Source organism: Papaver somniferum, chromosome 1, assembly GCF_003573695.1.
Source record: "Papaver somniferum cultivar HN1 chromosome 1, ASM357369v1, whole genome shotgun sequence".
Taxonomy (NCBI): domain Eukaryota; kingdom Viridiplantae; phylum Streptophyta; class Magnoliopsida; order Ranunculales; family Papaveraceae; genus Papaver; species Papaver somniferum.
The window spans coordinates 135905253-135930358 of record NC_039358.1 but is presented as its reverse complement, the minus strand read 5'-3'; the positions used below and the strand labels follow the sequence as shown (position 1 = coordinate 135930358).

The window sequence follows — 25106 nt, the reverse complement described above, 5'->3', positions numbered from 1 at the left end:
AGGTTTAGACCGTTTGGTGGTGGTTTCCTCTTCCGTTGTTGTTTATCTATTTAAGCCCTCACCTGTAGATTGAGTTATGCCGTGACAAGCCTAATCTACGGGACCACTAAAAGAATATATCGAGTCCTTAATCGCCTTGCGCAGTATGGTTTTTGACTGCATCTTGCCTAGATCAATTGCTCTACAACGGGATATTGTTGAATGATGAATATCCAAGACAAGGAGATTCGAACAAACATAAGTTATCCAGGACAACAAATACAACCAATTGAACTTGCAAAAATAGTTCAATATCCAAGACATGAATTTATAGTAAAAATGATGAATCACATGAAAGCTATGTCAGACTTGCTGTTAATCCTGAAAATTAAGGTGGATTAATGGGGCTACTCTATTATTAAAGATCACAAACTTTTAGTCTCCAACGGAGACACAAATAAGCGAACAATCGATAAGCTAGAGCCATGGCAAGTAAAATCCAGACTTCTTGTAGTCCACCTTTCAAGTTTACTGTATCAAAAGTTGGTGAACTTTGTAAACTTCGGCATCCATAATGGCTTTGACAATCGAATAAATCGTCTCCTGAATATTGTACTTTCAGCAGAAGTCGGAACCCATAGTACATGAATGACAAATACTTCAACCATTGCATGAAAAATGGTATATGCTGCATCAACAAAAGACCGAAAACAATATTAGTTAGGTACCCTTTAACCTTGAATGCTCTCTGATCTCGTAGAAGAAGCTGCATTTTATACCTGCACATAATATCCTCCGGTCAAGAGAAACAGCATTAGTACCAAAGAAGCCATCATTCCAGCTCGTTTTATACTTAGAACCGCGGCACCAAATAGTTCCCCGGCTCCCTAATCGAATACAATGAAATATCAGCATATATCAGTTAAACATCTCCAGATAAATGATAGAAACTTGTGTTCATAGTTGAAGCAATCGCATTAGCACTTACTTGGCTTGTAATGACAATCAGTAATATTGCAAATAATGTCAAGAAGAAGTAAGGAACTGTTTTCTTGAAATCAGCCATGAAGTATAAAATGAGCATGAATCCAGTTGGATAGAATATATGAACCACCATATCACACAATGTACTTGATATGTAGTATGCACTAAGTCTGTACATATCGGCTTTACGTTCTTTCACCAAGTAAACTTTTTCGAATGGGAATACGTATACTGCTCCAAATATCGATGCTGATGTCCAAAAAATGCAAATGTAGAACAACAAGCCAACCTGCATTTAGTAGGACATTGACCCATTTTCTTGGTTAGTCATTCTAAAGAACCACCGAAAGTCACACAGATAAAGAAGTTTAATTTGCAGCATTTTACTTGATCTCGTAGTTGCGCTTCGGTTCCAGTCTTGGATTTCCACCACAAAAGTCCTAGTAGAACTGCAACTCCTAAGGACTGCACTAGTCTTAGCTTGTCAAAGTAATCTACACACCTCTCTCTATATGTTCTCTTCAGTAGTATCATAAATTGTTCTCCCCAAGACATTGTCCAATCTTTCTTAACTTGAATAGCCATCTGAAGATTTGTCGGAGTTGGCATTGTTCGTTGATTCTCTTTTTCTTTTGGTTCCACTATAGCCTTGTATTTATGCTGTAAATACTAATGATGTACCTCATAGAAAAACCAAATGTCAATGAACATTTTAGATCAAACTGTGACTAAACTAGAAATCATAATGTAAGCTTGAAGTCAAGAACTTATGCTTACTCTGATTACATCTCTTTCGAATTCAGGAGATCCGCGCGGTGTCTGTAAATCTTGTGGGACACTAATGTCATTCACATGTCCAGTTGATAGATCAAGTAAAAACTCTGCAGGGTTCATAGCGATCTGTGGGACAAATCTTAAAGATGAAAAATACTCCATGGATTCTCTAGCCTTTCCATAGTAGACTGGGTAACCTTCGGCTATCAACAGAAGCTTGTCGAACATTTGGTACATCCTGCTTGAGGGTTGGTGAATAGTTGTAATTACCGTCCTTCCTGTCTGTGGAAGTGATAATGAAGAAATGGTTTGCTTAAATGATTTTTTTTCAGAACACTACTAATGGTTCTGATAGATTACAAAGATATTTTACCATGGCAATGCTCTGAAGTATTCGAAGGAGTCTGTTTGCAGAGGTAGAATCAAGACCTGAAGTGGGTTCGTCGAGTAACAAAAGCGAAGGATCTACAAGAATTTCATAACCGATACTAGTTCTTTTCCTTTCACCTCCAGATATGCCTTTCACAAATGCACCTCCAACTCTTGTGTGACGGCATCTGCAATGACATATCATTCTATCATAATGCAGTTTCAAATCATTCTACTGTAAAATTCTGAACACACTGTCAATATGCACATACCTTTCAAGGCCTAATTCCTTGACAATTGTCTCAACTCTTAAATACTTTTGTTGTGGGCTCATGTTCCTTGGAAGCCGCAGGGAAGCAGCAAAAACAAGAGTCTCTTCCACTGTTAATTGAGGGAGAAGTAAATCGTCTTGCGTAACGAATCCAATCCTGAAAAAATCGTAAAAATTAACAATGCACAAGAGATTCATTTCAAAGATATACTCCTGTCAATTTAAGCTAGCAAGCTAACCTCCTCTTAAGAGCTGGATTATATGAAATGTCGTTGTACGTAATGGATCCTTTGACATTATCTTGCAATCTACCACCTATTATCTTGAGCAAAGTCGTCTTCCCGCTACCAGAAGGCCCCATTAAAGCAAGGATTTCACCAGGACCTATACTTCCCGTTATATCTTTCAATATGTGTTTGTGATGCTCTCTTTCCATATGCAACTGCGACGCCATCTTTGACACCATAGACTTTACGGGATTATTCGTATAACCTTGTTTGGTTTTCACCTTATACTCAACATCCACAAACTTCACACAAGAAAAATGAGTACATGGTCAAAATGATTGAATATGACGAAGTAGGATCAATATGTACCTTGAGATATATTGGTAGAGGGCGGTCGGCAATGCAGTGTGAAGGGTCTTCTACGATATCAATCTCTGAATTCCTGTTATTTCTCATATAAGCTTGATGGTGATCAGGAATGAACTCAATGTTATGGCCAAAACCATTACTTCCAGCAATTTGCATACTACCCATAGTTGGAGGAGACGATACGACCGACATTTCTTCTACCACTTCCTCTCTCATCATCCTAATCTTGTCTACTACTGATCCTCCTCCCCTAGAATCCGTGTTTTAAGAATGATGATAAATACTAAGTGCTTTAACATAGATATAATGTTAGGCTCCTGGTTTATCTTTCAATATGCATGCTTTCGACAAATGATTCAACCATAACTGACCAAAAAACCTTTGATATCTACACATTCTTTCTAAATAAGTTCCAATTGTTTATGAATATAAGATTTTTCTTGTTGAATCACAAACTTTTTATTGCAAGGAGACAATATTTTAATCGGGGCTAATGCAGCTTCACTCGCTCTTTGTGACATGGACCGTTTTAGCGGCGCTTTGACGGTAAAACAGCTGGCCAAGAATTTTACGCCCCCGCGACGATCCCCGCATATTTCTTGCAAGACTCTTAACATTTTTACATCCATTCTATGGGCCGCCTAAAGATGAACCGAGCACCCAAATTCAATAGAATGATTTTTTAGGGACCATGATTTTTTTGAGGAGAACCTGATTTTATCAGGTCACCTTCCCTATAGTGATAAGAGGTGTCCTAAAACGTTGAAATGACTAACCTACCCTTAACCTAATTTAATTTAAAACCAACCTAATAACCACTTATATATATATAACCACCACCTCCTCCCACCACCACCGCCCACCACCGCCGATTACCACCACCACCTCCGATTATCACCACCACCAACACCGATTACCACCACCACCTCCTCCCACCACCACCACCACCGCCTATTTAAGAAATGTAACAACATCAATGCAATCACAATTAAGTTCGGTTACATAATAATTTTATCGAGTATAAAAGACGCCAGCCGCAACCTGATTCTGCCGTGGGACCACTCCAGAGGTATTTTCCAACAAACCCTTCGCTTTAATTTGATTTTGATTGCTTCAATCGAATAGAAATCATCAAAATATGGTTTTAATAGGAGTTACAGAGCCATGTTCGGTTAGGTCGATTTTCCAAAAAACCCTAGTTTACTAACCGAACTTCTTGAAAATGAAGAACACGAAGAACAGTTTGGTTCTATTGGATTTAAAACTAAGTCACCGAACTCTGTGTTCGGCTGTTTCGCAAAAAAATTTAAAATTACAAAGTAACCGAACTCCACCCTTAGAACCGAAAAAAAACAAATCCAGTTTAACCGAACTGTGTTGTTGTGGCCACTATGTTGAGTTCCAAAATAACCGAACTTAGCAAATAGAGTTCGGTTTGTTCGAAAAAAGATTTAAAACTACAAAGTAACCGAACTTAGCCAATAGATGCTGGAACTTCACATTTTTTTTGTTTGTTAAGTTTGGTAACTTCACAATTTTATCGCAGAAACCGAACTCAGAGTTCGGTTGGTTAGTTGTTAGGTTCAAGTTTGCGAAAGAACCGAACTTTGTAAACTTATATACTCTTATATTACGTAAAGTTCGGTTAGATCAAAAGTGCATGCAGTTTGCGAACCAACCGAACTTTGTACACCAAAGTTCGGTTAGTTGAGAACCAACTGAACATAACGCTGTAACTCCTAGAAATTATTAGAGAGTTCGGTAACCTGCATGTTTGGAACAAGTAACCGAACTACACTTTCAGATGAGTTCGGTTACTTGTTCATCTCACGGGGCAACCGAACTACAGCTTCAGATGAGTTCGGTTACTTGTTCCTCATATAAAGTAACCGAACTGTTCAAAATCCAGTTCAAATCCGGATCATTTTGAAGATTAACAAATATTCTAGGAGAGGATGGAGATGAAGAATCAGATGAGTTTTCATCATTTGAATACTCAAACTTAGTGAATTGGAAAAAAAGATTTTATTTTCCATGTTTTTCTCATTCATCTTCTGTAACTCTACTCTCTCAATAATTCTACTCAACTAATAATAAACCCATCTTTTAATTTAATCTCACTAATTGTTTTTAACTAAATCATTCATTAATCATAACCTAAAATTAATTAAGAGGGTAGATTAGGTATTAAATAAATAACTAGATATGGGGTGACCTAGAATTACTTCTAATACCTTTACCCAAAATAAAACCATGGTCCCCCAAAAAAACCATGGTCCCCAAAAAATCGTTCATTCAATACAAACACTCAACCTTTGGTTCAAGCCTTAATCCTATCCGTGCAATGACGGGCCATTGACTTTTTCGGATTACATTCAAAGCTTCGATCTAAAAACGCATGGCTGCTGATGAGGGCATTGAAGGGTACCAATTCACTAGGAGGGTAACTAAAAACTCTGTCATATATGAATTTTGGCACTCTCCCCAGTAATCTCGCACCCGCCATTAACAATGTTGTGAAAACGGGATCATTATAAGGTTTCTTTCTCACCACAAAAAATTTTCATTCAAAAAAATTTACCGATTCCGCCAAATCAATCACACCCAAACCAAGCTTCCCAGTAAACCAAGAACATAGTAATAATAATATAGCTAAGGGTTAGCCAGAGCTTGGCGCAATAATATAGATATGAAGCTAATCTCATCAAGGTTTAGTGTTTGTCATTTTGATACAAAAGTAGGAGACAAAGAGATATTGATTACATGTGTTCATGGTACAGTCGAAGCTGACGAAAAAATTGACCGATGGTCCCACATTTCAGATATAGTGCAACAAGTCAATAAACATGACTTCTAATTGGGGGCATAAATGTCATTTTAGATCCGTACGAAAAACAAGGCGGAAATAAAGCAAGTTCGAGTAGTAAATCGTTCATCGTACAGACTATTGACTCTCCGAGACTACAATATACGTAATATGATGGCGCTCCATTCACTTGGTCCAACAACAGAAAAGGAGATGTGAATATATATGAAAGAACCGACAAATCCTTAATCTCCTTCATATGGACTCATAACTTTCCGGACACAAAGATATCTCATTTATCCAGAGGAGGATCAGATCAAAACACCTATCTTACTTGATTCCAACCCTGAAAAACAAAGGATACAAAAACCCTTCAGGTGCATTAGATCTTGGTTATCTCATCATACTTTATCCATTGTTGTAGCGGCTTCTTGGAAATTACACTCCAATAATTATTCAAATAAAAAAAAATTCTTCGAACCTACAACTCCTATCCTCAGACCTAGCTGATAATATTTTTGAATGATGTTGTAGTAATGAGGTTCAAACTCTCGGACTTGTGAAGATTAAATGTAAAGATTTAATAAAATTATATACAAAAATATTAACAAAGTGGGCGAGAGGTAACCAAGACACTAGATTCCACTATGACGCAAGATTGAATGATACATATTTCAAAACTCTAATTATCTTTTAAGACTCTTATTTCTTAATTCACAAATAATTTGGAAAATTATCAAAAATTAATTGTATCCCCTAAGCATAGATTATCTAAACAAAGCATAGCCTATCTAATTGAATCACAACTAATGAAGAAAATTTTTGCAAACAATTAAAAACTCTGCAAAAGCAGTGATTGAGTGAATTATAAATTATAAATTAGAGAGAATAAATAATTACCAATTATTCATGCGTAAATAGCTTCCTCATTGCCTTGGTTGTGAGAGAATTAGCCGCTCATCATGTTGGAAAACCTCTCAAAGAATTTCATTGATGCTCAAAAATGGTTTACAAATGATGAGAATATGAGAAATACAATAAAACCGGGTTTGTAACAGTTATAAGTGTTACAAACCAGCTGTTACAGAAAACGACAGACAGAAAGTGCTGTAATCACTGTGCTGCGACCCTCGCCTCTGTGTCGCTGACACTGTTAGAAAACGACTGTCTCTGCAGGTCCGTTCTTCGTGTTCTTCATGTTCATCAGCAGCAGCAGCAGAAACCGAATTTGGGAAAACTCGAATTTCTTCTTCTCTGGCTATCCTCAGCCTCCCAGACTCTCGACCCCCCTTCCATGATACCTTATGAACATATTTATACGTGATTGCGACATTGAATCTCCTCCATTAACTCCAAATAATCTTCATTTACTCGGGTTATTTTCTTTTCTTTTCATTTTTATCATTGATATTGATTTTCACGCGTTTTGAAGCTTCCATATTGCCATATTTAACTTCTTCACACTCCAAATAGTGGTTAGGTTCTTCCAAACACGAGCATCACACGTCTAACTCACTGTAATCCCGTGGATATCTTCTTCCGTGTACGTGCTGCCCTGTTTTTCTTCTCACGGATTTTTCAGCCAAATTTGATCGAAACAAACACCCATACCAGCTTTGTTATGACATATCACGTCTACCCATTAAGTTTCAGCCCTTTAGTCCACCCAGAACTCCTTCAAGAATCGATCGAAAGTTACGCAGTTGAGAATAAAATTTTCCCGCCAAAACGAATTTTTGAAATGTTGAAGATGGTGTCCCCCTAACCAAACTGGGGGTGCGAACAGCAGGTGCCCAACTGAGGTGCCCCTTATCCAAATTGAGGGTGCCTTTAGTACTTTTATCTGGGAGTCCAAATAGCACTTTTTGAGCAACTTTTTCCACACAAGTGTATTTCTCCAAAAACACCTACAAACACACAAAGCATCAAAATTAGTTCAAAAAATCGAGCACTAACAATAGAGACATTGAGTACAATTTAGACACAAAAATGTGTCTATCAAATACCCCCAAACTTATTATTTGATAGTCCTCGAGCAAAATTAACAATGAGAAAATGAAACCGAGTTAATCTCGGGAGGGTTTACCAGAGGTGTACCCACAAAACCATTACTCCTACTTGGTCACAAGTATCCAAAGAGCTATGAGGACATACATATTCTCAACCTATCTCCAAGTAACTAGAATGCTATAGAAATTAAAGGTGCCAGCTCTAAAGCTGACTAAAGAAAAGGGAAGACACATCCGCAACACTGCTAGATAAAGAGATATCTGCTACACAGCTAGATAAACATTGTAAGATGCGTCCGCTGATTTACAGCTGGATAAGATTAGGAGAGAGATAAATATGAGAGGGACATCTGCTACATAGCTGGACTAATTACGTGTGATGAGTTAAACCAGTGCTAGAAATATCTTGTGCCAGATTGAAAGCGGACTAACAAAGCAACCAAATGTATCTTTCTTCGACTCTCTCATAGTGCTCAGTAGAAACAACGTCTTCTTCGGTCTTCAACTGTTGATGATACACTATCGAACATCATAGAACCTTGAAAATTAACCCTTTCCTTCGATTTCTTCCTTGACTTATAAATTTCTACTTCCCTTTGGCCTTATTGAACAAAACGTAACGATGATTTTTTTTCATTTTTCATTTTTTTCATTTTTTTTTTTTTCATTTTTTTTTCATTTTTTTGGAAACAAAAATTACAAGACAACAGTTTACATGGCCATGAGAGAAGGACTTTCAAAACTTGGATCTTCGCAACTTGTGATGTCTTGGTATCATGGATTCTAACAACTTATATCATTTGCTCTTATAACTTCAACTTTGATTTTTGAATTATTCTTTTCTATTGTTGCTTCTAAACCTAAAATGTCTTCAACTTTCTTCATAGATTTTGATGTCGCTCCGCTTGTTGATGATGATAAGTTTCTACTGAGAGAGAGTCGTAATCCAGTAACTAAGACTACATTGTGAGGTTGCTTTGTCTTTCTGGAATTTCCTGACCTACTTGCCTTTCCATCATGTATGGTTAGGTCCATCACGGTTACCCTCTAAAAGGAACAAGTTCTCTCCTGAATTTCAAGGATCTCAATGTCTTTTTCTCTAATGTCTCAAAAGGTTGTTATCCCTAGCATTCCAATTTATATCGTTTCGGTGAGAAACAATATGTAAACTTAGCTAACCGGATACCATGTGACGCTAGAAGTTTCAAAAGTGCAACTAAAAAGTTCTTCCCCACCTCAAACTTAAATCTAACATTGTCCTCGATGTTCTAAAGATAAAATTAAAAGCATGAACAAGGAGAAACTGTTACCACTTGAAGAAAAAGAGTTAAGAAAAGATATTACCATGTTGCATGAGCATGGGTTACCTCCCAAGAAGTGTTAAGTTTAAAGTCTTCAGCCAGACTTAGGAAAGGATTAGTCAACTCGAACCGTATAACAGTAGCCGGAATAACTGTGGGTCTTCAAAACCAAATAGAGATGACCAAAGGAAACTGCAGTAAACCAAGAAAATGAACAAGACTAGCATGCCCTTACCTAGTTTCCTGATTAAGACAACTACATCTAATTGTGGTTCAGGTTCAGGTTCTATAAAAGGGTCTAAATATATTTCTTTAGGCTGCAACTCCTCAAAAGTGAGATCCGAATTATTAGGTCCTAGAGTCTGTAAAAACTCAAATAAAAATTTAGAAGCACATAATAATAACCTAAATAGTTGAGGATCCTCTAAGTCAATCAGGTTTGACTTACAAAATTGACCACAGTGAGGGTATTAGTCATTCTTAAGAAAATGTGTTGATTCTAATTTCCTAAAGCATTTAGGTTTAGTCTCACAACTAAATATTCGACACATTTGAAATATAAACGTTCCCACATTTGGAAGAAAACTATTTGGTGGGAAAACAAAGTCAATAAGGGTATCATAGCCTGGGCAAACCACATCAACCAGAGGGTGGGTTTCTAATGACTGAACTTCTTTCTGGACATTATTAGGTTCGGGAAAACGTGTATGGAGATAATCTTGTACGATGGTTGAGGCACAAATGTCAAGCCCTACACGAGGGAACTTTCTAAGAGTTAAAGGTAAAGCACAGGGAGAATGATAATCACCCCCAAACTTAGAGTTTTGGGTGTCTCTAGGTAGACTAACTACAATTTCCCTAATTTCTAGATCATCGGAATCCTGAAAATGGTCAATTGCTTCTGTTAGGTTATACTTAGGTGATGCATCCTCACTCATATTTAAAAGCTCTACGAGTTCATCTTCTTCATCTAAGACTATTGTTTCTAAATCTCTAGACTCTAAAACATTATTCTCAGAATAAACTCGTTCCTCTAAATCATTATCGGTTTTGTAAACAGGAAATACTACATCGTCTAAAACGAGGGTATCTCTAGTCAAATCCTCGTCCTTTTGAATAGGTGAATAATTATTAAAATTATTTGGATTTGAAATAGAGATAATATTATCATTGTAAAGCTCAATTGGAATATCCATTTCCTGATCACTATTCCTACATAAGTATGATTCTCCATCAACACTATCCTCATCATAATAACATGAAAAAGATCGAACCTCATCAAAACAAGTAGTGCTACCAATTCTAACCTTGTTATCTTGATTATGTGAATAACTATCTTCATTCTCAAGGGTATTATTGGATACACTATATTGGCAATTCAAGTAATTTCGAGCAATTCTTTCGTTCGTCTCAGCTATCCGCTTGAGGTGGTCTTCTAAAGAAGGTTCACTCATTATTGTAGTTCTTTCATCTATAATTATACTATTCATCTCAGCTAACTTACGCGTCGACTCAGCTAACTTCCTGAGGGACTCTTCTAAAGGAGGAATAGGAACAGAGGGATCATAAAAAGGACTACTTTTCAATAGTTTGATTGTATCCTCTAGAGACGAAGAACTAGTACTATAATCTTCTTCTCGTAAGACTGATGCATGTGTGGATAGTAATTGGGCTCACCAGGGTATGACCCATATCCTTCCAAAGGATGGAGTTCCCAACCACTATTCCCAACATGGTCATAAAAAGGATGATGTCCATATTTAAATTCAGGTCGATAATCATTGTATTGACTTCTATCATACCAGTTCGACATTCTTAATTACAAGGGAATTCTACACAATCACAAACAAGGCTGACTCGACCAAATCAAACCTATAAAATCTAGCAAACAACAAGCATGATGGCTCCACTTAGATTGTTTCTAGACCAGCTTCTAATCTTTCGAAAAGGAATTCGTTACAATCTGAGCAAACCTCTCTGGAAACAATCCGAGTTTAAGTAAGTTGAATTGAGACGAGGGAAGCTGCGAGGAGCTTTGATACCCAAGGTCTCACCGGTATTATAAGACGGCGCAGTCACGCATTCAACTCGCAGAAAAGAGTAACCAATATTTTTCGAACGACTTTCCTATTAAGCTCGTTACCCTATAGGTCTCGTTCTAGTCAAAATTTTAAGCTTAGGTTCGCGTTTGGTTCCGTTTTCTTAAAGCGGGCAAGAAGGAAACGGTGATGGAATCCGAGTCCTTATCTTAATTTGGCCAGGCATTGCCCTTTACCAGGAAATTAAAACAACCGTATTCAAATCCTCAGCATATATTCACCTTAAGGCATACAATAAACCCGCTGACAGGGGATTCGCGGGTGTTTCGAAAGCTTACCTCCCGTACCAGACGGGCGCAGAACCGCTGAAGTCGACTCGGGCCACGACTCCTATGTCATGTGCGAACCCGAGGGGCCGAGACGATATTGTAATCGTCGTCCTTCCCTACAAACAGTTTTATATTTAATGTACCCTTCCTTAGGGTTTAAAAAAAAAATTGTCCAAGTCCAAAGTCCAAATAAAGTGCAAAAGAAAAGAAATAAAAAAAAAATAATTACAAAAAATGGAAGGTCTCAAAAAACAAATTCTCTCTTTTTTTTTAATTTTTCTTTCGCTCTTTTTTTTTTTTTTTTTTTTTTTTTTGCTTTGTCTTTGTCTTTTTCCTTCTCTTTTGGCTTTAAGCTTTGATTCCAAGTCTTTAGTATTCAACTTCAACCCTGTAATACAAAGACACACCCAAAGAAACATAAAAAGAACAAATGAAATTAAAAAAAAACCTAAAAATTCTACCTAAGCACAAATCCGCGTCGGCGGCGCCAAAATGATAATATTTTTGAATGATGTTGTAGTAATGAGGTTCAAACTGTCGGACTTATGAAGATTAAATTTAAAGATTTAATAAAATTATATACAAAAATATTAACAAAGTGGGCGAGAGGTAACCAAGACACTAGATTCCACTATGACGCAAGATTGAATGATACATATTTCAAAACTCTAATTATCTTTTAAGACTCTTATTTCTTAATTCACAAATAATCTGGAAAATTATCAAAAATTAATTGTATCCCCTAAGCATAGATTATCTAAACAAAGCATAACCTATCTAATTGAATCACAACTAATGAAGAAAATTTTTGCAAACAATTAAAAACTCTGCAAAAGAAGTGATTGAGTGAATTATAAATTAGAGAGAATAAATAATTACCAATTATGCATGCGTAAATAGCTTCCTCATTGCCTTGGTTGTGAGAGAATTAGCCGCTCATCATGTTGGAAAACCTCTCAAAGAATTTCATTGATGCTCAAAAATGGTTTACAAATGATGAGAATATGAGAAATACAATAAAACCGGGTTTGTAACAGTTATAAGTGTTACAAACCAGCTGTTACAGAAAATGACAGACAGAAAGTGATGTAAACACTGTGCTGCGACCCTCGCCTCTGTGTCGCTGACACTGTTAAAAAACAACTGTCTCTGCAGGTCCGTTCTTCGTGTTTTTCATGTTCATCATCAGCAGCAGCAGCAGAAAACGAGTTTGGGAAAACTCGAATTTCTTCTTCTCTGGCTCTCCTCAGCCCCCCAGACTCTCGACCCCCCTTCCATGATACCTTGTGAACATATTTATACGTGATTGCGACATTGAATCTCCTCCATTAACTCCAAATAATCTTCATTTACTCGGGTTATTTTCTTTTCATTTTTATCACTGATATTGATTTTCACGCGTTCTGAAGCTTCCATATTGCCATATTTAACTTCTTCACACTCCAAATAGTGGTTAGGTTCTTCCAAACACGAGCATCACACGTCTAACTCGCTGTAATCCCGTGGATATCTTCTTCCGTGTACGTGCTGCCCTGTTTTCTTCTCACGGATTTTTCAGCCAAATTTGATCGAAACAAACACCCATACCAGCTTTGTTATGACATATCACGTCTACCCATTAAGTTTCAGCCCTTTAGTCTACCCATAACTCCTTCAAGAGTCGATCGAAAGTTACACAGTTGAGAATAAAATTTTCCCGCCAAAACGAATTTTTGAAATGTTGAAGATGGTGTCCCCCTAACCAAACTGGGGGTGCGAACAGCAGGTGCCCAACTGAGGTGCCCCTTATCCAAATTGAGGGTGCCTTTAGTACTTTTATCTGGGAGTCCAAATAGCACTTTTTGAGCAACTTTTTCCACACAAGTGTATTTCTCCAAAAACACCTACAAACACACAAAGCATCAAAATTAGTAAAAAAAATCGAGCACTAACAATAGAGACATTGAGTACAATTTAGACACAAAAATGTGTTTATCAATAGCTCATTGGAATTCAGACGATTTCGGAAACATACAGAAAAATATTAAGTCCTTAAGTAATAAAATAGAGAGCATCCATAGATCCGAAAATATTTCCAAGGACATAGAGACACTAAAAAATCTCCAAGCGGAACTAGGAAAAAGGTACAAAATTAAAAATGATTTCTACCATTAACTCTCTGGAGATAATTTTTTAAAATAATATGATCAGAATACAAAATATTTTCATTCCTCAGCATCCAATAGAAAAAGAGTCAATGCTATAAACTCTTTAGGGAACCATATGGACTCTGGCTTTCTGATAGGGATCAAATTAACTCTTTCCTGGTAAATCATTTTACCCAAATTGGCACATCACAAATCAACACCTATGACATTGATCTATTGGTAGGCTTCTAAAAGGTATTATATTTAAATGCAAAACATTCCCCGGCAACGGCGCCAAAAACTTGGCAGGCCTCGAAAAGGGTATAGAAATTAAGCGTGATAAAAACGGGGGCCTACAGTAATACCGCAAGTGCACGGTCGTCGGTTGTAGCTCGTGCAAGTACGGGTCGATCCACAGAGATCGGGTGTGTTTTGAGTTTTCTAGCTAATTGGATTCCTAAATTTGCTTTTGGGCTATGAAGCCTTTTGGCTTAAATTGGGCTTTAAGTACTAATGGGTTTGAATGCCCTTTGAATGAATTGGGCTCTGTAATGTGAACTATGGGCTTGGGTTTCAGTGAACTGATTTGAGCTTTGGGCTCAACAGTTCAACTGTGAATTGGGCTTAACAGTTCACTGGGCTTTGGTCTTAACTGGGCTTCAGAGGCTTTTGGAAGTGAACTGTGAGTTGGGCTCAGTTGGTTGGGCCTTTAGCCTTTGGTTTCACTGAAGTGGACTTGGGCTCAGGAGTGAAGTGAGCCTTGGAGAGCAAAGCAAGCAGCAGCAATGCAACAGTCACAGAAGTGGATTGGCAGCAGCAGCTGCAGAGGCTCAGATGCAGGAGGCAACAGCAGCTACAGGGCAAGGAGTGGCAGCAGTAGCTGCAGAAAGGCAGCAGCAGCAGAGGAAGCTACAGCAGCAACAGAAGAAGTGGCAGCAGCAAGGGAAAGCATAGCAGCACAAGTGCTGCAGCAGCAATTGCAACAGTAGAAGAAATGCAACAGAAGTGGCAGGAGGGGAAGCAAGTAGAAAAGAAAATGCAAAACAGAAAATGCAGGTAAAACAAACAAGTGAAAGAAAACAAGACTAACAGTTGAAGATGGATTTATGGATGACAGGGAAGGTTGATTATGGATGGGAACTAGGGGTTGAATTCACTCTAACTTTTATTATGTATTCTCCTATAGAAAGTTAAACACAACTATGGTATTATTTCCAAAGCACTAATTGTCTTTCTACAGCACAACTAGTCAAAGGCTTATGAATTCAGCTTGAGTTGCAGCTTATCAACAGCTCATGAACCTAACTAAAAGTATACATGGCATACATGTGAAAGTGAGGTGATGATGAACTAAGTTCAAGTTTTTCCTAAACCTGCTTAGCCTTCTAAAGCAATATAATCAATGTACTACACAATAAGGAATTAGTGATTCATCAAGTCCCTAGCATGATAGTTTAGAACATGACAAACATTACACTAAACATGGCATTCACAGTGACAAAACAATGAGTCTAACTAACAACAGGAGCATCACACATTAACATTAACAGTGCATTAACAAGAGCACATTTAACAGTAACAAGAGAGTAACAAAGCAATATTAACAATGGCAAGAGATTAACAGTTGAAACTGAAAATTAACAGGAACAATTAACAGTGCATGAACAATTGAAATTAACCTAACCCAAATTGGGTGGAAACTTGGCTAGTCCAAGAACAAGTTTTTCATTCTCTACAGATTCCCTTTTATAGCTTACACAAAAAATCCTAATTTCACAAAACCCTAAATTTGCAGACCCTAACTTTTGGGGAAAATCGAATTCGACATACCCATGTGTAAATTGGCTTCGACCCATGCTTTGGGTATGTCCCCTCTGCTCTTCTGAAGCTTTTCCAGCCCTCAATTGTGTCTTCTCCTCGCTGTTGGTGAAACCCTAGCTTCTCACTGTTCTAGCTTGTAGCACCTAGTTAGATGCTAGAAACGAGACAAGGGAGAGACTTGGGATGGAGTGGTGATGTACGGTGTGGTTGGTGGTGGTGTAAGCGACAGCGGCAGAGAGTGGAGGTGGTGGAGTTGCAGGCTCTGCAACTGTCGGGTGTTTGTGGTGAACTGGTTTTGGGAAGATGAGAAGGAAGAGCTCGATGGGATTAGGATTAGGGGTTGTTTGGTTGGGAATAGGGTATGTGTTGCTATGGTGTGAGGCAGAGACTTCAAGTTCGATATTTGCGAAGCTTAGATGTTGGATCATTGGATCTGAGTGGAATCGAACGGATAGATGGAAGGATGTGTGAAGCGACCGTCGGATTCTGAGGTGCAACGAAGTTAACGGCACCAGATGGAGTTAGGTGCTGTAGTGTAAGTCGGAGATATCAAACTTTGATGCAAAGCAAGGGAGCGACCGTTGGATTCAACTACCATCTAATCTGAAGGCTTGGAATTTCAGCGCTGTGGTGCTTGGCAGAGACTTCCGATTTTGATGCTCTATGAAGAAGCGACCGTCGGATGCTCCCGAGAACTGATCTGATGGCTGAGAACGGAGGCGCTTTTGTGTGTAGAAAATGAGGTTGTGCGCACCATTCTTCGCGGCTTCCTTGCGTAATTTCTCCCGGCTTTTCACTACTTTTCTGCTCTTTTCGCTCCGCGACTCATCCGAACTTTATTTATTACCTAAAAATGCAAAATTAAGTAAGAAAAATATTTATTCTTGAAAACAATGAAAATACAGAATATGGGATAAAATGTAGAATTAATGCGCAAAAGATGAGTTAAAATGCCAACAAAAAAGGATAAATATATACAATATTTGGCACTCATCAAATACCCCCAAACCTGAATTTTACTTGTCCTCAAGTAAAACAAAACTAAGGAAATCCTACCTATACCACTGTCGCTGGTCTCTCGAATGCATTTAGCGTATGCACTAAGCCTTTTAAACCACTAAGTGTCCCTAGTGGACGAGTTGAAGTCTCGTGAAGGTTTACCAGAGGTGTGCCTACAAAACCTAAGGACAAAATATAAGCTCATATTCCGTCAAATGTGACATGTGCAAAACAGTTTAAGCTCACAGCAAAATGGAGATGTCAATCTAGCTATCGAAGGCACAATCCTAGCACTGATAACAAATAAGGACATGTGATAAGAGTGTAAAGTGTATCTACACATGTGTAAAGAAAGATCTGAAGTCATGACTACTAATCACCAAGAGATAGTTTCTCAGGCTAAGAACTGAGGTCGAAATCTAGCTAGCTGTCCGGACTTTACGAGAATTGTGAATGAGTTGGAGGTATTTCACAATTTCTCGCGTTGTACATCAATGGCATACACCCTCCTTGCTTATTACAACGAAACAACAAAAGATGACTATTTACATGACTCTTATTTACATTGACTATTCTCTTTTTATTTTTTGAACAAGAGATGATGAAATTGATAAATACTTGATTTTTTGGTATTTTCTGATATATTTTTTTTCTGAATATATACATCGTTTTTTTTTTTTTTTTTTTTTTTTTTTTTTTTTTTTGATAAGGAAACACTTTTGATACATGACAAAAAGAAACAAAAAATTACATGACACTTTGCAAGAGGTAGCCCTTTTTGATGCACCCAGTTAAATTCGATGGTTGTCTTTCTTAATGTAACCTCCACCTTCTATCCCAACCAACCAAAGAACAAGCTAGTCCAGTTTCGTTCAGTATTCTAAAGTGATTGGCAATCGTAACTTCCTATCCAACACCTTGAAGATCGAGGCCATACATGTATTGGTAGATCGTGCGCGTGCAAATTCTTATCACTATGTGAATTGTGCTAGAATCAGGGTGCCTAAATATCTAGACTAAGACTCCTAATAAAAATACATATTTGCACAAGAGTCAACATTTCAAGGTAAATGAGCTCCATTTTTTATGATTTTTCATTTTTTAATTTTTTTGAATTTTTTCGATTTTTTCAAAAGAAGAAGTTTTGTTTTCAATTATAGCAAATTATCGTGGTATCTACTCTATACCCCCAAACCTAAACTAAACATTGTCCTCAATGTTTCAAAATATGGAAAGAATTAAGATGCAACATATGGAAAGGGACATGCTGAGTAGAGTAAAAGGAGAGAGAATACCCGATTTCGGCGAAAGCAGAATTAAAACTCCGTTATTCAAGGCAAAAATCCAACATATTTCAGCCGAGATCATATTGGATTAGCAAAATATATACAAAAGGAAAAAAAGGGGTTTTTAAGAAATTTTATCTACTGGATTATATACAAAAAATTCACCATACACTAACAATCTAAAGAGTTGAGGATCAACCCAAAAGACAAAGTGTAGAGACAAAGAAAGCTTCAAAACACTAAAATTGGACTTAAATGGGAGTGAGAGTGAAAAACCGAATGAATCACCCCTAAACCAAAATTTTTCAACAGGTTTACTTTTAAGCACAAAATCTTTTAATTTTAGGGATGCAGGATTCAAAAGGTCTAACTCATAATGGACTGTTTTCGGGATGGGCAAAGAAATGCATTCCAACTGTGGCTCTTTAAAAGTGTTATATTTTGAAGCAAAATAGTCCAAGAGGACTTGGGAAGCACACAGTTCCAATCCTAGGTTAGGAATTTTCAGAAAAATTGGTTTTACAATATTGGCACAAACCAAATCTAGGTTGGGTGGAAGGCCATCAGATTGTGACTTAGGTAGAAGAATAGGCACATCATTATCAATCAAATCAAAATCTCCTAACTCATCTACACATGTCACATCATGCTCACAATCATCAATCAAATTGGCAAGATTACAATCAGAATTATCAACATCATCAACAGATTTATTCTCGTGTATCGGCACATCAGGGGAAACATCACATGGAATACTAGAAGAAATATCATGCATTAAGGTCGGGGCAGAGAAGCCTAATGTATTTGAACCCAAAGGTTCCATAACATTTTTAGTATAGACATGTTCTTCTAGCATAACATCATAATCATCATCATCATCATGATAGGCATTTTGCAATCTAGGATAATTTTCAATCCTAAGGTCGGAGTTATTACAAGAATAAAACTCTAATTCATGAGGGTGACTCATATCATGTGGTGTTGTTCCTGTTTCCCTAACGGATTCCCATTGATGGGTTTTCTCTGCAATCTCGGCTAAAAAATTCCATGCATCATCCACAGATTTATCAATAAACTCACCATTACACATAGACTCAACCATGGTTCGAGATTTAAAGTCTAGTCCCTCATAGAGGATGACGACAAGTCTCCACTTCTCAATTCCATGGTGCGGACATTCACTCAACAAATCGTTAAAACGTTCAAAATAGTGAAAAACAGTTTCCTCATCCATTTGGACAAAACAATTGATACTTTGACGAATAGCGATGGTCCTATGGTGTGGAAAGAATTTTTGGAAAAATTGATTAGTGAGTTGTTCCCAAGTGGTGATTGATTGTGGTCTCAAACCGTAAAACCATGTTTTGGCCCTTTCCTTTAAAGAAAATGTAAACAAACGCAATTTCAGAGAGTCTTCGGACATATGATCAGGTTGCATAGTCCGACAAATTTGTTCAAACTCTCTTACATGAGTATAGGGGTTCTCAGAATCGAACCCTCGAAATATAGGAAGTATTTGTATCATGCTTGCATTTATTTTAAAAGGGTTATTAGTTTGAGGTAAGACAATACATGATAATGGAATTTGTATTGATGGATACATGTATTCATGGAGAGCACGAGGTTGGCCCATTTTGAAATGACACAAAGCCCACTATTTGGTTTTAATGGGTTTTAAAAAAATTTGGTTTTTGATGGGTTTGGATTTTTGGGAAAAATTTGGTTTTGGTGGGATATAAAAGAAATTTGGTTTTAATGGGAAAAAGAAAAATTTTGGTTTTTAATGTGGGAGCAGAATAAAATTTGGTTTTTAAAATCTGGGAGCAAGTAAATTTTTTTTTTTTTTTTTTTTTTTTTTTTTTTAAATAATAAAAAGAAGAAAATAAAAATTTGGTTTTTTGAAATGGGAGCAAGCCCACTGTGCAAGCCTCTAATGAAATGAAGGCTGCGGCCTACGAAAATCCAAGTTTTAATTTTGAAAGTTTGATTTGGCCCAGTTGGTTAAGGCCCGACATTTGTTTTAAAACTTTGGTTTCGAGGTTCACTTACAAGTCCACAATCAGTTATAAGCTCAGCTGGGTTTAAACCCAGAGTCTAAAATACAAGTCCAATGAAAGAATTTAAACAAGCCCACACAAAATAAATACAAGCCCACAAATTAAACAAACAAGCCCACAAATAAATTATTACAAACCCACAATAGAAAAATAAAAAGCCCAAAAAATTGGGTTAATTATTACAAGCCCACAATTAAAGAAATTTGGAAGCCCACAGGTTGGGTTCTCTCAATGAATGGGTTTAGGCTTACCTTTTTAGCACAGCCCAGCTGCTCTGATATTGTTGCAAAAACCCAGTTGGGTTTTGGTTCTTTTCCTTGGTGGCGTCCCAGCAGAGGAAAAACAGGTTCAGAACAGCAGGTCCAATAGCAAATGAAATGAAGCAGATGCAGATGCAAATGCTATGAAATGAAATGCAAAATAGCTAAGAAAAACACAGATAAAACACAGCACCAATCCCCGGCAGCGGCGCCAAAAACTTGGTAGGCTTCTAAAAGGTATTATATTTAAATGCAAAACATTCCCCGGCAACGGCGCCAAAAACTTGGCAGGCCTCGAAAAGGGTATAGAAATTAAGCGTGATAAAAACGGGGGCCTACAGTAATACCGCAAGTGCACGGTCGTCGGTTGTAGCTCGTGCAAGTACGGGTCGATCCACAGAGATCGGGTGTGTTTTGAGTTTTCTAGCTAATTGGATTCCTAAATTTGCTTTTGGGCTATGAAGCCTTTTGGCTTAAATTGGGCTTTAAGTACTAATGGGTTTGAATGCCCTTTGAATGAATTGGGCTCTGTAATGTGAACTATGGGCTTGGGTTTCAGTGAACTGATTTGAGCTTTGGGCTCAACAGTTCAACTGTGAATTGGGCTTAACAGTTCACTGGGCTTTGGTCTTAACTGGGCTTCAGAGGCTTTTGGAAGTGAACTGTGAGTTGGGCTCAGTTGGTTGGGCCTTTAGCCTTTGGTTTCACTGAAGTGGACTTGGGCTCAGGAGTGAAGTGAGCCTTGGAGAGCAAAGCAAGCAGCAGCAATGCAACAGTCACAGAAGTGGATTGGCAGCAGCAGCTGCAGAGGCTCAGATGCAGGAGGCAACAGCAGCTACAGGGCAAGGAGTGGCAGCAGTAGCTGCAGAAAGGCAGCAGCAGCAGAGGAAGCTACAGCAGCAACAGAAGAAGTGGCAGCAGCAAGGGAAAGCATAGCAGCACAAGTGCTGCAGCAGCAATTGCAACAGTAGAAGAAATGCAACAGAAGTGGCAGGAGGGGAAGCAAGTAGAAAAGAAAATGCAAAACAGAAAATGCAGGTAAAACAAACAAGTGAAAGAAAACAAGACTAACAGTTGAAGATGGATTTATGGATGACAGGGAAGGTTGATTATGGATGGGAACTAGGGGTTGAATTCACTCTAACTTTTATTATGTATTCTCCTATAGAAAGTTAAACACAACTATGGTATTATTTCCAAAGCACTAATTGTCTTTCTACAGCACAACTAGTCAAAGGCTTATGAATTCAGCTTGAGTTGCAGCTTATCAACAGCTCATGAACCTAACTACAAAGTATACATGGCATTCATTGTGAAAGTGAGGTGATGATGAACTAAGTTCAAGTTTTTCCTAAACCTGCTTAGCCTTCTAAAGCAATATAATCAATGTACTACACAATAAGGAATTAGTGATTCATCAAGTCCCTAGCATGATAGTTTAGAACATGACAAACATTACACTAAACATGGCATTCACAGTGACAAAACAATGAGTCTAACTAACAACAGGAGCATCACACATTAACATTAACAGTGCATTAACAAGAGCACATTTAACAGTAACAAGAGAGTAACAAAGCAATATTAACAATGGCAAGAGATTAACAGTTGAAACTGAAAATTAACAGGAACAATTAACAGTGCATGAACAATTGAAATTAACCTAACCCAAATTGGGTGGAAACTTGGCTAGTCCAAGAACAAGTTTTTCATTCTCTACAGATTCCCTTTTATAGCTTACACAAAAAATCCTAATTTCACAAAACCCTAAATTTGCAGACCCTAACTTTTGGGGAAAATCGAATTCGACATACCCATGTGTAAATTGGCTTCGACCCATGCTTTGGGTATGTCCCCTCTGCTCTTCTGAAGCTTTTCCAGCCCTCAATTGTGTCTTCTCCTCGCTGTTGGTGAAACCCTAGCTTCTCACTGTTCTAGCTTGTAGCACCTAGTTAGATGCTAGAAACGAGACAAGGGAGAGACTTGGGATGGAGTGGTGATGTACGGTGTGGTGTGGTGGTGGTGTAAGCGACAGCGGCAGAGAGTGGAGGTGGTGGAGTTGCAGGCTCTGCAACTGTCGGGTGTTTGTGGTGAACTGGTTTTGGGAAGATGAGAAGGAAGAGCTCGATGGGATTAGGATTAGGGGTTGTTTGGTTGGGAATAGGGTATGTGTTGCTATGGTGTGAGGCAGAGACTTCAAGTTCGATATTTGCGAAGCTTAGATGTTGGATCATTGGATCTGAGTGGAATCGAACGGATAGATGGAAGGATGTGTGAAGCGACCGTCGGATTCTGAGGTGCAACGAAGTTAACGGCACCAGATGGAGTTAGGTGTTGTAGTGTAAGTCGGAGATATCAAACTTTGATGCACAGCAAGGGAGCGACCGTTGGATTCAACTACCATCTAATCTGAAGGCTTGGAATTTCAGCGCTGTGGTGCTTGGCAGAGACTTCCGATTTTGATGCTCTATGAAGAAGCGACCGTCGGATGCTCCCGAGAACTGATCTGATGGCTGAGAACGGAGGCGCTTTTGTGTGTAGAAAATGAGGTTGTGCGCACCATTCTTCGCGGCTTCCTTGCGTAATTTCTCCCGGCTTTTCACTACTTTTCTGCTCTTTTCGCTCCGCGACTCATCCGAACTTTATTTATTACCTAAAAATGCAAAATTAAGTAAGAAAAATATTTATTCTTGAAAACAATGAAAATACAGAATATGGGATAAAATGTAGAATTAATGCGCAAAAGATGAGTTAAAATGCCAACAAAAAAGGATAAATATATACAATATTTGGCACTCATCATCTATCCAACATCACTAAACCTTGCATATCCGATGCTGAAAATGCATCCCTCATCGAGATCCCATTGGAAGAAGAAATCTGGAACACCATTTCCAATATGAACCAACGGGGTGCTCTATGTCCAGATGGATTTGAACTAGGATTCTTCAAAGGAAATTGGGAAATTCTCGGTCCGGATATCATCTTTTCATTTCAAGATTTTTTAAAATCAGTTGTCCTTAACACAGATTTTAACAATTCATTCATTACTCTAATTTCGAAAACAGCCACTCCTCAAACTTCGGGTGATCTCCGACCTATAAGCTTAAATAATACCACATATAAAAAAAAATATCAAAAATCCTAGCTAACTGGTTAAAGTCAATTCTTAATAAATTAATCTCCCCCAATCAATTGGCTTTTCTTCCGAGTAAAGAAATCACAAAACAATATTATAATTGTCCATGAGCTTATTCACTCAACAAAAATATCTAGAGAAAAAAGAGGATATTTAGTGATAAAATTAGATACCTCAGAAGCTTTGGGTAGAGTGGAGTGAATTTTCATTAAAAAGGCTCTAATAGCTTTCGGCTTCAATAAAACTTGAATAAACCTCATTATGCAATATATCTCGACAGCCTCATTCTCTATCCTTCTCAATGGTTCTCCCGGGTCAAAGTTCAACACCTCAAGAGGACTAAGATAAGGCGATCCTCTATCTCCATACCTTTTCCTCATCCGCATGGAAATTCTATCTCTCATCTTTTCTTCGCAGATGACTGCTTGTTATTTTATTTATTTATTTTGATGCAAACTTCTACTTATATTAATAAGTAAAATAAGATTACATATGATTTAGACTGGCCTTGTTCCTATCATTGCTAATTTCATCCATGAAAGTTTCAGGGATGTTACAAGAATAATCAAAAGATGTCATGCCAGTTCTTGCTTTGTTAGCTATTACATGTGCTGCGCTATTAGCTTGTCTTTTAACATAACTGATATCAAACCAAGAAAACCAAGACAGAAGATGCTTTATTTCATTTACAATGCCTTCGTTCATCGAATGAACCGAAGATTTTGCTTTCTTCACCGAGTTGGCCATATTTACACAGTCTGTTTCAAACAGTACTTTGGTTATCTGCTTCTCTCTAGCCCAGATGATAGCTTCTTTGAAGGCTAGACATTCCCCATACTCTGGATCTACTCCTTCATTGATGAACCTGCCTCTGATACCTTTACAATTTCCTGCAGAATCACGAATAATTAGTCCAATGCCTGTGTATGAGTTATGCTCATCAAAAGAAGCATCCATATTGATTTTAAGCATATTTGTTGAAGGAGGAACCAATGAACAGCTTTTAATTATTTATTACATGGATTCATGCCAGAACAATGCTTGAGCATATTCTTGATAGAATAGACTATTGGGTGAATGTTTTGATTCGTATTATTAAACTCCTTCAGGCACCGATTTTTCCATATAAACGAGGCAGTTATCATGAATGTGGAAATTCCATATGAATAACTATCATTTACTTCAGAGAACCATGATAGCATCCAGCTTTTAATCTGTGTATCTTGTGATTGCAGTGAAGAGACATTTATATTCATAGACAGCCAAATCAACCTAGAATGGTCACAATCTATTAACAGATGTTTTAAAGTTTCCTCTTGTTGCAAGCACCTAGAAAAAATTGGATTAACATCCTGCTTAATCCTGTGAAGTTTTTCCTTAGTAGGTACAATGTCTTTGATGCACTTCCAAATAAATAACTTGACCTTGTGTGGAACTTTTGTTTTCCATAACCTCTTCCAGACTATTGGTGGTACATCATTATTTCTTTGCCTATTAGAATTTCTTGTTTCTCTAATTAACTCATTGTATGTAGATTTGACAGTGAATTCTCCAGTTCTATTCAACTCCCAGACTAATTTATCTGTTCCATATTATACTAAAGGCATTTTAAGAATGAGATCAGCAGTTTCCTTAGGAAAAACTTTTAGCACTAAGTTTGTGTTCCATCTCTTAGGATTTTGCAACATCAGATCAGAAACATACACTAACCTAATCGGCTCAGAGAAACTTTCTTTTGGAATTGGTGGTGTACTTAACCCTCTAACCCATTTGTCATACCAGACTAAAATTTTGGTACCACACCTGACATCCCATCTGTGGTACTTTCTAACATATTGTATCCCTAATTCTAGTCCTTTCCGAACCCAGGAACCATTTTTATGTGGACTTTGAAGATACAGAAAATGACAGTGTGGAGAGTATTTGGATTTCATAACCTTAGTCCAAGGTTTGTCTTCCTC

General features: G+C 37.7%; 1 protein-coding gene across 1 annotated transcript; it reads right to left on the bottom strand.

Annotated features, from left to right (window-relative positions):
- Nucleotides 1-397: 397 nt before the first annotated feature.
- Nucleotides 398-24102, bottom strand: LOC113351117 (ABC transporter G family member 26-like). Its single transcript, XM_026595171.1, has 10 exons — nucleotides 23636-24102; nucleotides 2974-3223; nucleotides 2617-2906; nucleotides 2379-2534; nucleotides 2111-2294; nucleotides 1741-2019; nucleotides 1351-1632; nucleotides 968-1252; nucleotides 759-866; nucleotides 398-667 (listed from the first exon to the last, which is right to left on the bottom strand). The coding sequence occupies exons 1-10, from the start codon at nucleotides 24100-24102 to the stop codon at nucleotides 398-400; spliced, it is 2571 nt and encodes an 856-aa protein (XP_026450956.1).
- Between the last annotated feature and the right edge of the window lie 1004 nt (nucleotides 24103-25106).

Bases quoted from the DNA above. Each gene is read 5' to 3' on its own strand.
- LOC113351117 (XM_026595171.1), bottom strand. From the start codon at position 24,102: ATGGATGCTTCTTTTGATGAGCATAACTCATACACAGGCATTGGACTA. The intron at 2,295-2,378 runs GTATGTGCATAT...ATGTCATTGCAG, and splicing joins AAGGAATTAGGCCTTGAAAG to ATGCCGTCACACAAGAGTTG. The intron at 2,020-2,110 runs GTAAAATATCTT...TCACTTCCACAG, and splicing joins TACTTCAGAGCATTGCCATG to ACAGGAAGGACGGTAATTAC.